A 15,381-nucleotide genomic window follows, 5' to 3' on the forward strand; every position below is an offset into this window, starting at 1 on the left:
AGGCATACCGACCTAGTGAGGCCAAGGCACACCTCAGGCCAATTAGGTAGGGGGGTGGTGGTTGGGCATCTTCCACTCGTTTAGGTCCTGACCACAAATATATTTTTTCTTTTTACGCTAATACACATCACAAAAGGCTTTACAACAAATAACTGCACCGCTGAGTGGCAAATATATATTTTCTTTTTGCGCTAATACACGTCACAAAAGGCTTTACAAGAAATAGCTGCACCGCTCAGCGGCAGATACATTTTTTTTTGTGCTAATACACTTCACAAAAGGCTTTACAACAAATAACTGCACAGCTGAGCGGCAAATATATTTTTTCTTTTTATGCTAAAACACCCCACAAAAGGCTTTACAATAGATAGCTGCACCGCTCAGCGGCAGATACATTTTTTTTTGTGCTAATACACTTCACAAAAGGCTTTACAACAAATAACTGCACCACTGAGCAGCAAATATATTTTTTCTTTTTGTTCTAATACATGTCAAAAAAGGCTTTACAAGAAATAGCTGCACCGCTGAGCGGTAATTATATTTTTTATTTATGCGCTAATACATGTCACAAAAGGCTTTACAAGAAATGACTGCACCGCTGAACGACAAATATATTTTTTCTTTTTGCGCTAATACGCGTCATAAACGGCTTTACAAGAAATAACTGCCCGCTGAGAGGCAAATATATTTTTTCTTTTTACACTAATACACATCACAAACGGATTTACAAGAAATAGCTGCACCGCTCAGCGGCAAATATATATTTTTCTTTTTTGGCTAATACACTTCACAAAACGCTTTACAAGAAATCACTGCACCGCTAAGCGGCAAATATATATATATATATATATGTTTTATGCTAAAACACCCCTTCAAAAGGCTTTACAACAGATAACTGCACCGCTGAGCTGCAAATATATTTTTTCTTTTCGCGCTAATACACGTCACAAAACACTTTACAAGAAATCACTGCACCGCTAAGCGGCAAATATATATATATATCTATTTTTATTTTTTTCTTTACACTAAAACACCCCAACAGTTCTTAGGTAGGAACTCTTTTTGCAGGATGAGGTGACGGTTTTATTGGTACCATTTTGGGGGACATCGCTTGGTGTTGCACTTTTTGTGATGTAAGGTGACAAAATGGCTTTTTTTTACACCGTTTTTATTTTTTTACAGTGTTCATCTGAGGGGTTAGGTCATGTGATATTTCTATAGAGCTGGTTGTTCCGGACACGGAGATACCTAATATGTATACACACAATAATAGCATATTTGAAAGAAAAAAAAATTATGTTTTAGTGTCTCCATGTTCTGAGAGCTATAGTTTTTTTTTATTTTTTGAGTGATTTTCTTATGTAGGGTCTCATTTTTTTCGGGATGAGGTGACGGTTTTATTGGTACCATTTTGGAGGACATATGCCTTCTTGATCGCTTGGTGTTGCACTTTTTGTGATGTAAGGTGACAAAAATGGCTTTTTTGACACACTTTTTATTTATTTTTGATGGTGTTTATCAGACGGGGTGGATCATGTGATATATTTAGAGCCAGTCGTTATGGATGCAGCGATACCTAATATGTGTGTTTTTCCTTTTTTTTCTATTTTGTATTATGAAATCTGGGGAAAGGAGTTTTTTACTTTTTTCAACTTGAAACTATTTTTAAAAACACATTTTTTTTACTTTTTTTTACTTTATTTCTGTCTCAACTTCAAATTTTGGGGGTCTGATTCCCTCTTCAATGCATTACCCAGTGTAATACACTAACAGGTTGCCTAGGAGACCTAGCCTGAGGCTGGATCTCCTCGGCACCCGTAGAAGGCAGGCCCCGATGCCGTGCAGGTCCCTATGCTATCGGGTCCCCGCCATAGCAGCGCAGGGACTCGATTGGCTCCCTCACACGCAGCAAACCCCTTTTATGTCCTGGTCAGTGCTGACCATGGCATAGAAGGAGTTAATCCGCTGGCATCGCTGTAAACAGCAATGCCGGTGGATATAGAAGGGGCCCGGCTATCAGGGACTGCTGGACCCCTGCAGTGATCCGCGCGCACTGCTCCGGTGCCTGACCAATCACCATATTACGTCAAAATGCGGGAAGTCACTGACTTCCATAACATAATAGTACATCATATGTCAGGAAGGGGTTAAATTAATCTCTAATCATACATTGTATTATTAAATCAATAAAGCCTAAATTTTCAAATAGAACACCTTTGTAATGTATTATATAAAAATGTTTACAATTTACAGTCAAAACTGAATAAATTATCATCACTGGACACATTGAATCTGCGTCCAGTTATTCTGAATAGTTTTCATTTCCTTTATATTGTAGCATGAATAAACAAAGGAAAAAGATAAAATAACCAAACATTACCTTTCAGCAACATGCCATATTATTGTTCTTTCTTGAGATAACTAAATAATCTGATGACAGTTTACAATGCAGCCGAAGCAATGCTTATTTACTCAGCTGTTATCCATTCAGGTTACGAGATGGTAGAAAATATATGTACACAAACTAATTTTGCAGGTGGTTGAACTTTTCTTGATGCTGAAGAAGTTAGAGAACATGCAATATTGCCATCATTTACAATTCATCTGTGGATTTTCTTATATTTAGTGCACAATGCTACTCACATTTGGGAAGTAGTAATTTCATTATTACAAAATAAAACAACTTTTATTTAAACATACCTGCTTTTTATTTTATTACCTTGACCTTAGTAAAGACCTATACTTTATGGCAAAAATGCATTAGACTTAGTCATAATCTGGGCATAACATTGGCATATATATATTCAGTGTAGAAATTCATGCCTCACTTGACAAAAGCTCAGTTCATCCTGTATTGTTAACCCAATGCAACTTTTAAGCACAACAAAACAAGTGGCAATCAAATCAAGTTACTCAATTCATTATTAATTACAGTAATAGGCAAAAAATATATTGACACATAATGTATAACTTGCATAGTATCAATAATAGTGATATTATACAGTGGTTAAATATATATATTCAAAATATGAATGATTAGAAGTCACCCTAGGTCCTGTGACCTATACCTATATATGTTTTTCATGTTTGTTTTTTACATTGTGTATACTATTTGCTAATTTTATATAATAACTACTGCGTTTAGTGTAAAAATGATACTTCCTATAATGAAATTATATGAATTATACATCACATTGTCAGGAATTCATCCAGCCAAACCACTATGCATTGCTGTGCTGGTTGGGTTGCTATGCCAATTAGCCAAACCAATCAGGCTTCTGACTCTGTGTCTAATCCCATAGCTAAATTGGGGATTTAATACTGCTGGTTCCTGATTAACTTGCCTATGATTCTGTTTGTATCAGGGCTCTATACTATATAATATACTATTGACTTTTCTGGTGATGTGACTACTGGCTTGCTTTTGGATTAACCCTTTAGCTACTGTACTAGCTTATATTGACTTTCCTGGTGGACTGAATACTATCTTGTTTCTGGATTAACTCTGTGGCTGCTGAGTCTCCTGGTTCTGTCACTAACCTGACTTTGGATTTACACCTTATTTGCTACTTTGACTGTATCTGTCTCTTCTAGTTGTGACTCTACTTGCTGACTTCTTGTACTTCCCTAGGCATTCTTAAAGGCCTGCCACTAATGTGCCAGTACCAGTTCTCTTTTACCAACTCTGAATACATAACTTACAAACTCTGAAGACATAACTTATGGCAGCACATAGAGAATTTATGCAACCGGTAAAAGTAATTGTGGCATGTTCCTCTGGATGGCTTATTATATGGGCATTTCCACTCTAGAAGCATTGTTTCTAGGGGAGAAAACTTCTATAATATGGCTACACAAAGGACTACTGCTGAACAGTATAGAACCACATAGCATATGCAGTGCTATCTCCTTCTGTACAGGCTCATTGCCTAAAACTGGGCAAGAGATTTATATTTTATTTCCAGGTTCTATAGGATTGTATTTTTTCAATTGTTTATTTAATTGTTTTCTTTTTACAATTTACCACTTTTACTTATATCTTCTTTATCATAATATGTCATATCTGTCTTTTTTCCTATTTCTTTTTTTTGCCAAGCAGATATTATTTTAAATTTCCGAACAACCTATGTCAGCAAGTCGGGCCAAGTTATATTTAAAGCAAGATCTATTTGCATCCACTATGTTACAACTTGGTTCGTCATTGATTTAATTGCTGCTCTTCCCTTTGATCTCCTTTATGCTTTTAATGTCACTGTGGTAAGTAGTTACATCTCTTTTTTAGAGCTAAATACCAGCCTACAGGATTCTGATCCTTAATTTATTAGGTATATGAATTTGTAATATGTTGTATAATTTTTATTTACCTCCTCAGCTAAAATATGCTACTTTGATTCATTTTACATATAGTCCTATATATAATCCTTTCCTTTCTTCAAATAAATTTTATACTTACCAACGCTTCACTTTATCTTCTCCCTTTCACCATACCTTTAGATGCATATTCCATGCCTTTATGTTTGTATCTTGTTACCCTAGGTGGCCTACATTTTATACATATAGGATTAAAAATTTGCTGCTTGTGGACTCTTATATATTCAGAATTTAGTTCTCTAAGCATTTAAATCTCAAATACTGTATAATACACAAAATATTCATCCATATTAACATCTTTTTTAACTTTAGCAATTTTTTTTATTTCTAATGCTTCAAGCAGCATATATTTTAATACATTTTTTAAGGGCAATTTGACTTACAGATAATTTTAGTTAGTCTAGACATGCAGCTTTGTTTAGCCATAATTATTGTTAAATCAAACAGTAGTAAATGCTGATTATTGACAGCTAAATTAATATATGGAAGTAGAATTATTCTTTACACAGTTTAGCATGTTTAAACAGTTTTCATATACATAAATATCTAGAGCATGGCAAAATTATTTTTCATTTGTGTATCTTGTTTGAGTCTATTTTTCAATGTGTAGATCATTCATGATTTACTAAGATTTTTTAATCTTTAGCACTCATTGAAACATTAATTTACTGCACAATGTTTATTGTATGATATCCACTGCACAGAAGTGCTATTCACTTATTGACACATTGTTTTGCCCTGCTAAGGATGTTCTGGCAACATATAATCAATTCTATTAACTATTTAGAAATAATAACTTACCATATCATTTAGCACCTCCAAATGAGTCATCATATTTTGCAAATTCTGTTGATCACACAGCTCCAACTCTACTCGCTAACTTTAAATTGAGATAACTAATACAAGGAAGCAACGATAAAAACATTACTTTATAGAAAATTTGAAAGAGATGCCAATATGTATGCAAGTTTTATCATCTTAGAACTTTAAGGCATATTAAAAGGATATGCCATAAGTGTTTAATAGATTTTAGGTCTTAATTTTGGTACTCCTTCTTATCAAGACAACAGGAGTCCTCTGCCCCCTAGTGTGCTATACCAAGATTGCTAACAATGAGTGAATAGAGATAGTTTGCACCTATGTAAAAATATCACATGACTAGAATAGAACCAACTATCAATCTAATATGTGCTTGAATGCAACCTGGCACATAATAATCCAGTGAGTTGATTGGCAAGCGTAACAGCAGTCAGACCCGCATCTATCATACAATAATGGCATATACTGTGGGAAAACCATTTAAATGGGCATAAGAAAGGTAACAGAAAAATACTCAGAATAACAAAAAATACTAATGGTAATATCTTTTGATTTGAGATCATTTAAATTTTATGTGACTGTCATACAATATGCACATCTACTGTATATGGCTACCAAATTGGTACCTGTCAAGATATTTATATTCTGAATTACTGAACTTTCTTAAGAAGTGTCCCCATTGTATACTGAAGTGCACATGGTGCTAAGTAGTGAAACGTTTAGACAGTTCAAATTATAATTGCATTTTAATTATTGTAATTTATGTAATGAAAAATTTTAAATGCTAAATAGTTTTTTAGAGGCACATATAAATTGTGCTTTTAGTTTTCATATATGCACTGAGGAGCAAAAGGGTAACAGTGTTTTGGACGTTAGACTTTTAGGCTTCATATCTCACCATCCCCTATAGCTTTGAACGTAAGACTACCATCATTTTATAGGCAATCTTCATGGCTATCTCATACATAAACTGGACTTGCAACTATTTAGCATATGATTAGGTATGCAGATTCTTTCCATGTAACTGCATTGTTACTGTTTTGCTCCCGATGGTGGAACAATCTTTTTCTTCTTGCGATGTGCATCATGCGATATGCATTACGCAAGTCTGGAATGATGGCCATAAAAAAGGTAAAGAATCCTTAACTTCAATATTGTCATAAGAAGTGTCAGTTCAAGTTGGCAAACAGTGGACAGTAGAAAATTGGAAACAGTTGTTTTGGAGAGATGAGACAAAAGTCAATAGACTAAGCTCTGATGGGTTCAAATGGGTCTGGAAGATACAGCGGAAAAGGGGGCTAAATGATCAAAAAATTGAAGGAAGTGTCTGTCAAGTTCGGTGGAGGAAAACTGATGATATGGGATTGTTTCATAGCCAAAGGTGTTGGATACTTGTACAGGCTCAATCGTGGTCTCAATGCTAAGTTATATGTGAGTATCATACAAGATGAGTTACTTTGTACACTCGAGTACTTGACAACGACCCGAAGCATACGCCATGATTGGCAAAAAATGGTTCACTGACAATGAAGTAAAGGTGCTGGATTGGCCCACACAGTCCCCAGGTGTCAAATCAATCAAATACTTGTGGGTAGAGTTGATAAAAAAGCTATATTTGTACAGAATTGAGTCGACCAGTATGCACCAACATTCGGAATATGTAGAAAAGACCTGGGAACAGATTTTGGTCGAGACATGCTTGAATCTGATCTAGAGTATGCCCAGCAGGATTCAGGCAGTGGTAAAAGTCAAAGGTGGATTTACAGAATACCAGCAAAATAATAAAAATTCAAATTTAGAATTTTAGGAGGTTACATGACAAGAATCTGTATAACTAATCATATGCTAAATAGTTGTAAGTCCAATTTAAGTATAAGATAGCAAAGATGATTGTCTATAAAATGATGGTAGTCTCACATTTAAAGCTGTAGTGGATGGCGAGATATGGAGCCTGAAAGTCAAAAGTTCAAAACATTGTTACCCTTTTGCTCTTCAGTGTATGTAGGCTAAGTATCGCCAAATGTGATTATCATCTACAACAAGATAATTGCAATATAAAGTAATATGTATGGTTTTATACCAAAGTCTGCATATTTAATCTTCATTGTCAGTACTTTGTTGATTCTAAACAAAAGGTTTGCATCAAGAAACAGGACATATATTTTTATAGCAGTTAACACTAAGCTCAAGTGAGTGATAGTTAACCTTGGTTTATAAGAAACAAAATTTGCCATGCTCTACGAAGACAAATACATACAATAATCTACAAAATATTTTATCTATTGTCAAATCATAGCCATGCTAGTGGTTTAAAGTTACCTTCATTTCCCCAAATAATTTGTAGAAATTGCTAAGAAAAATGGCACCAATTAAAAACATCTGATAATTTTATCCTCATGGCTTGGTGTCATAAAAGTAGTGCACAAATCTAACATAATTCATTTTTGATTACTTAATCATTACCCATGTATAGAAACATCAAATTGACAATAGAAGAACTATTAAAACAAAATAGGAAGTAAACAAAGTCAAATTTCAAGGAATTGTAAAAAGAAAATTGAATAAAATACAGAAGCTATTTTGAAATTAGCATAAATGATGCCAGAACACCTTAAAAGTGCAAAACTATGTCAGTAAGTAAATTAAAATTTTAATGTAGCCATGATTTGTAATATAAACATTTTTAAGATATTAAAACCAACACATTAAAAAATATATATATATTTTTTCTTTTTTTTTTTTTTTTACAATGCTTCCTTTGCTGCCTTCTATCAATGACGTTGGCATATGCCCACAAAAGGACAACCTGGTATGCACCAAGGAATGAATGCCAAATGTTAGTCTTTACCTCTCCACTTTATTTTAAAGGGCCTATCATTTTCTTTAAGCATCTGCATCCTGTTCTTAAAGTCATCAGAGTTGGCATTAAATTTAGTTACAAATTTCATTGTTTATTTTTGGATTCTTAAAAACAGAAAAAGAAAAAACTTCTGTCAGCTCATAAAAATATATCAAAAAAATTAAACAATTTAAACATCTATATAATTTTAAGCGTTGTATGTACTTTTTCTTAATATTTTTAGACAGCTTAAATTTTTTTTATTAATGTTTAGAATATTGTAATAGCCAGAGTAATATATAAATATCATGTTTTACATTTATAAAATCAATAGTTACTTAAGTATCGGTTTAAAATGCACCTATACATAAAAAAATAGATCCTCATGAAAAAATAGGGCCTAAAGCAAAAAAACTAATAAATTATATTTTATATAATCTGCTAATTTTCCATTATTTTTAAGGGTAACTTCATTTACAGAGTGTTAATTCTTGTGTATCTAAGTGATAGGTAGACTTCACAAAATATTTATGTAATAATAACAATATCACCTCTCTGTCACCATCACAAATCATGCAATCAAAAGACCAAATACATAATTTTACACATTCCCAGGAATACATAAAACATGGAGTTACCCCATACCACAATGCTCAAAAATTTAATTCAAATTCAAATACTATTTTAGTATATTTTAACAGTTTCCTAATTCTAAGTCAGATTGTACTTAAAAAATGTTCTAAACTCAACTAAATGAAGATAAATAGGCTTTTTGTTGTATGTATGCTATTACTTAGTAGCATGTATACAGGCTTCATAGAAGGTTCCACTTCTAATCATTCCTTATTTTGTCTCTGTTATTCCTTTGTCAGTTACTTTGTGTTTCATGGCATTTCATTGTGCGGTTTCCATAACATCTTCCTAGTTTCAAGTTAATTCCATATCCTGTATGTACTAATATAAAGCTGTGTTCACACTAGTGTCATGGTTTCCATGTATAACGGAATCATAACAACCATACTAGATCTGTTTGAAAATTGATACCGACAAATCTTAGCAGCTCTTATTCACGATTTGCCAGGCATCCGTTGGTGTTATGGCATATTAGATGGCAAGAATAACCCCCTTACTTGAGAAATTTTGGAAACCCTGATTGAATCAGTGGGAACAGACCCTAAGCAATTTACATTATACATTTAAAAAAAAAAATGTTTGAATATAAAAGCTTTAAAAGGTAAAGTTCAAAAATGGTCTCTTGATATATAGTCAATAAATCGGTAAAAATAGGCTTTATTACTAACATCGTATATTACTTGTCCATTGTTATACTCTGCATGGTTCATTGTCTAATTGAAAAAGAAACTTAGTGTTTTAGTTTTTTGAATATTAAAATCTAATGTACTTTTTGCAGATTTTTCACTACTCAACATCTCTAGTTGCAAGATTAGAGACAGTTATGTATAGAAAGCATACAATCATATGTTAACATCATTACTATGATTACTCTGTAGGTTTCTCTAGTTCATCTTTTGAAAACCATCAGATTATTACGACTTTTACGTCTTCTTCAGAAGTTGGATCGCTATTCCCAGCACAGCACAATAGTCCTTACTTTACTTATGTCCATGTTTGCTCTTCTGGCTCATTGGATGGCTTGTATTTGGTATGTCATTGGCAGGATGGAAATGGAAGAAAACCCACTCTCCTGGGATATAGGTAAGACACTTGCAAATAAAAATATTATGTAACCTTGAATTTTATGCCCTAATTTAGCAAATACAATTTATATTTAAACATATTGTATTATAAGGGTCCTGTTATCATCCTCTATATCAAAAATAATGGATGTGTTTATATGCATATGTCTCCACCCCACCTATGGAATATGACATTTTGTACATATTTAGTTTTCTACTGAAACTATAAGAAGAGTTCTTTGTGCCCTTGACTATAAAGCCTCAACTTACTTTATACTGTATAACTAGGACCTTGTGGTAAACTTCTAGCTATGCATGAACTCACCATAATCTGTCTTATTATAATTTATAGTTACACCAAACCATAATACCACTGCCTTAGAAGTCTTTGGACAATACTCAACCTCTGTATGCCTCTGCTTTCATATGAAGGCAAGCAAATTCTTTTCCTTGTTATATTCTATATAAATTAAACAAAAAATATATAGATGCATTACTTTGGAGGGGGGCGGGGGGAGCTCTATAACAGGGCTTAACCCAGAAAACACATGTATACATAGTACAGAGCAGGGACTATGTACATCTTTTCCTGGGGTTTTTGCACATGGCTCTGTCATTTGGGTTTTGTCTGTGTTTAGCAAAACATGATAAAAGGATTATGTCCTTTATCCAATAAAGTCTCTAAGGCTGGCACATATTGAGTCTGTTACCCACTGCAATGCTTACTTCAATTTTAAAATTCCTACTTTTATATATTTATGTTGCTTTCTATTGTCCCCAGAAACAATGTATTACTTTGGTGGGGTCGGGGGTGTTTCTAAATTTGAAATATACCGTATATAGATGTATTAATAATGCTCATATAATATAGCACCAAGAATAAAAATTTGTTTAATATTTTTTTAATTTTTTTGGGAAAAATTTTAATTATAATTGTCAAGTTTTACATTTAATGTAAAAAAATTTTTAAGAAGTTTACTAAGGGATCATGAACCAAAGTTATTTTATTACATTTTAACAGATCTATGCAATCAGTGGAGTTCTGCAGAATATCCTTTCAATAAACTATTAGAATATTGAAAACATGCCACACATTTAGACGTCTCTTTTCTTAATAGCTATATCCATTTTCATCATATCCATAGCTTATGTGTATTTAGATTTGGTAATTTCAAGATACTGTGCTGAAATTGGTATTGAGACATAACACCAAAGTCTAAGTGAAGGATTTGATTGATGTTGAATGGAGCAACAGCATTAATGTACATCAATTTGTGATTAGAGTTGAGCGGACACCTGGATGTTCGGGTTCGGCAGGTTCGGCCGAACTTGCAAAAATTTATTCGGGTTTGGGACCCGAACTTGACCCCGAACCCGAACCCCATTGAAGTCAATAGGGACCCGAACTTTTGAGCACTAAAATGGCTGTTAAAATGTCATGGAAAGAGCTAGAGGGCTGCAAAAGGCAGCAAAATGTGCTTAAGAGCATTGCAAATGCGCTGCAAACAAATGTGGATAGGGAAATGAATTAAAAAACATAGACCATAAAAAAATTTAAATTAGGAATGATGTAGGAGGAAGAAGTTGAGAAGGCGGTAAATGGGTGGATGTGGCCGTGTAGGCTCATGTGGCGGTCTAGGTGGAAGCGGTGGCGAAGGAGGAATAGGTAGCCAACACAGATGTGTTATTTTGCATTTTTACATAGGGGTATCCCCAAAAATATTGGGACATATAAAAAAAAAAAAAGGAATAAGTGCACTTGAGTACAAGGATGGATGGTTGAGGCTGTTAGAACTGTCTATTCTGCACAAGGTACAGACAAGTCCTGGGGGATCCAAGCCTGGTTCATTTTAATAAACGTGAGCTTGTCCACGTTGGCTGTGGACAGGCGGCTGCATCTGTCTGTTATGATGCCTCCTGCCATGCTAAATACACGTTCAGAGAGTACACTGGCTGCAGGGCAGGCCAGCACCTCCAAGGCATACAGGGCAAGCTCTGGCCATGTGGACAATTTGGAGACCCAGAAGTTGAATGGGGCAGAACCATCAGTCAGTACGTATAGGCATGTGCACAGGTACTGTTCCACCATGTTGTTCAAATGCTGCCTCCTGCTAACATGATCCATATCAGAAGTTGGGGCCGGTTGTTGCGGCGAGGTGACAAAGCTTTTCCACATGTCGGCCATGCTAGCCCTGCCTTCTGAGGTGCTGGTGCTGACACAGCTGCGTTGGCGACCTCTTCCTCCTCCCCTGCCTTCGCCTTGTGCTTCCACTTGTCCCCCGGCGTCAGTCGGGAATGCTCTCAGGAGTGCGTCTACCAGCGTGCACCTGTAGTCGCACATCTTCCGATCACGCTCCAGTGAGGGAATTAAGGACCGCACATTGTCTTTGTAATGGGGATCCAGCAGGGTGGCCACCCAGTAGTCAGCACACGTTAAAATGTGGGCAACTCTGCTGTCGTTGCGCAGGCACTGCTGTATGTAGTCGCTCATGTGTGCCAGGCTGCCCAGAGATAAGGACAAGCTGTCCTATGTGGGAGGCGTATCATCTGCGTCCTCCGTATCCCCCCAGCCACACACTAGTGATGGGCCCGAGCTGCGTTGGATGCCACCCCGCTGTGAACATGCTTCATCCCCATCCTCCTCCTCATCCTCCTCCTCCTCCTCCTCCAGTAGTGGGCCCTGGCTGGCCAAATTTGTACCTGGCCTCTGCTGTTGCAAAAATCCTCTTTCTGAGCCACTTCTAAAAGACTGGCCTGAAAGTGTTAGAGATTATCCCTCTTCCTCCTCCTCGTCCTGGGCCACATTCTCTTCCATCATCGCCCTAAGTGTTTTCTCAAGGAGACATAGAAGTGGTATTGTAACGCTGATAACGACGTCATCACCACTGGCCATGTTAGTGAAGTGGTGCTGTTCCGCAGTGCGACTCACCCGTGCGTGCTGCAGCTGAAACTCCACTATGGCCTGCTGCTGCTCTCACAGTCTCTCCAGCATGTGCAAGGTGGAGTTCCACCTGGTGGGCACGTCGCATATGAGGCGGTTAGCGGGAAGGCCGACGTTACGCTGTAGAGCAGACAGCCGAGCGGCGGCAGGATGAGAACGCCGAAAGCGCGCACAGACGGCTCACACTTTACGCAGCAGCTCTGACATGTCGGGGTAGTTGTGAATGAATTTCTGCACCACCAAATTCAGCACATGCGCCAGGCAAGGGATGTGCGTCAAACCGGCTAGTCCCAGACTGCAACGAGATTTCGCCCATTATCGCACACCACCAGGCCGGGCTTGAGGCTCACTGGCAGCAACCACTCGTCGGTCTGTTGTTCTATACCTCACCACAACTCCTGCGCGGTGTGGGGCCTGCCCCCCAAACACATCAGTTTCAGAACGGCCTGCTGACGTTTACCCCTGGCTGTGCTGAAGTTGGTGGTGAAGGTCTATCACTGACCGGATGAGGAGGTGGTAGAAGAGGAGGATGAAGCCGAGTAGGAAGAGGAGGCAACAGGAGGCAAAGAATGATGCCCTGCCATCCTTGGCGGTGGAAGGACGTGCGCCAAACAGCTCTCCACCTGGGGTCCAGCCGCCACTACATTTACCCAGTGTGCACTTAGGGAGATATAGCGTCCCTGGCCGTGCTTACTGGTCCATGTATCTGTGGTTAGGTGGACCTTGCCACAGATGGCGTTGTGCAGTGCACACTTGATTTTATCCGATACTTGGTTGTGCAGGGAGGGCACAGCTCTCCTGGAGAAGTAGTGGCGGCTGGGAATGACGTACTGTGGGACAGCAAGTGATATGAGCTGTTTGAAGCTGTCCGTCTCCACCAGCCTGAATGACAGCCTTTCAAAGGCCAGTAGTTTCGAAATGCTGGCATTCAGGGCAGGGATTGAGGGTGGCTAGGTGGGAATTTACGCTTTCTATCAAATATTTGTGAGATGGAGAGCTGAACGCTTCCGCGTGACATGGTGGAGATGCTTGGTGACGGAGGTGGTGTTGTTGGTGGCACATCCTCTGTTTGCTGGGTGGCAGGTGCCAACGTTCCTCCAGAGGCAGAGGAAGAGGCCGAGGCAGCAGCAGAAGAGGGAGCAGGAGGGGCCTGAGCCCTTTCTTGGTTTTGAAGGTGCTTACTCCACTGCAGCCCGTGTCTCGCATGTAGATGCCTAATCATGCAGGTTGTGCTAAGGTTCAGAACTAGGGTTGAGCGAACCCAAACTGTAAAGTTCAGGATCGTACCGAACTTTAGGATTTTTGGACCCCGAACCCGAACATTTTCGTAAAAGTATGGGTTCGGGTTTGGTGTTCGGCGCTTTCTTGGTGCTTTTTGAAAGGCTGCAGAGCAGCCAATCAACAAGCGTCATACTACTTGCCCCAAGAGTCCATCACAGCCATGCCTACTAATGGCATGGCTGTGATTTGCCAGAGCAGCATGTGACCCAGGCTCTATATAAGCTTGGGTCACGTAGCGCTGCACGTCACTCTGCTGTTACAAGTGTAGGGAGAGGATGCTGCTGGACTTGTGATTTTAGGGAGAGCATAGGAGAGAATCTAACTCAGCAATCTACAGAAAAATAGTTGTGTGGGTGCAGGGCACTATCGTTTTACCCTGCCCTGAGCTCATTGACCAAAAATACTAACTTTTAGACTTCTGATAGTTAGGTGGGTGGCGGCGGCGGCCATTTTATGCATGCTCAGTGCACCAGCACTGCATCTGAGCTTTTGGGACATTGCAAATCACCATTTTTGGGGGCAAACTACAACATCTGGATTAGTTAGTGTGCAATTTAAGGTAGAAATACACCCATCATTTTCTCGGTTTGAAAAACACATATATTTATTTTTCAAAAAACAGTATTTGCCAGATCTGCAAGTGTTAAATTCAAGTTCAATATATACAGCATTAAGATTCTGTTAGCAAAAAAAGACTTTTTTGGCAATCTACAACATCTGTATTAGTCAGTGTGCAATTTAAGCTAGAAATACACCCATCATTTTCTGGGGTTTGAAAAACACACTTATTTGACAAAAAACACAATTTTCAGGCCTTGCAGCATCAGCACGTGTGAAATTACAGGCTTATATACTGCTGTCAAATTCAGTTGTTAAACAAACAGTCGTTTGGGCTTCAAAAATTTTGTTGGCAGCCTTTCATGCAGATGTCATTGCGAGATACACCCTTATTACATTTGGGTTACATTCAGAGATTTTAAATACCCACTTTTGGTGCACCAATATTGAATTCAGGCCTACAGAGGTTCAGGCCCTGTGAGATACCACCTCTACATACAGGGGTTTGAATTAGGCATTTGAAATACAGCCATTTAAATACAACCTTTTTGTGCAAAGATATATTTACTTCAGGCCTACACAGGTTCAGACCGTGTGAGATACCCCCTATACATGCAGGGGTTTGAATTAGGCATTTGAAATACAGCCATTTGAAATACAGCCTTTTTGTGCAAAGATATATTTACTTCAGGCCTACACTGATTCAGGGCGTGTGAGATCCCCTCTATACATACAGGGGTTTGAATTAGGCATTTGAAATACAGCCTTTTTGTGCAAAGATATATTTACTTCAGGCCTACACAGGTTCAGAAAGTGTGAGATACCCCCCTACATACAGGGGTTTGAATTTGGCATTTGAAATACAGCCATTTGAA

The 15,381-nt window shown here is 37.7% G+C and overlaps 1 protein-coding gene across 1 annotated transcript in view; it reads left to right on the plus strand.

Annotated features, from left to right (window-relative positions):
• KCNH8 (potassium voltage-gated channel subfamily H member 8) overlaps window positions 1-15,381 on the plus strand; it is a 726,151-nt gene that overhangs the window by 477,006 nt on the left and 233,764 nt on the right. Inside the window, exons 6-7 of the mRNA XM_040433027.1 lie at window positions 4,100-4,257; window positions 9,541-9,745. Coding sequence (XP_040288961.1) covers window positions 4,100-4,257; window positions 9,541-9,745 — 363 coding nt within the window. The remainder of the gene's footprint in view (window positions 1-4,099; window positions 4,258-9,540; window positions 9,746-15,381) is intronic.

The sequence above is a fragment of the Bufo bufo genome, chromosome 5, assembly GCF_905171765.1.
Source record: "Bufo bufo chromosome 5, aBufBuf1.1, whole genome shotgun sequence".
NCBI classification, from domain to species: Eukaryota; Metazoa; Chordata; class Amphibia; order Anura; family Bufonidae; genus Bufo; species Bufo bufo.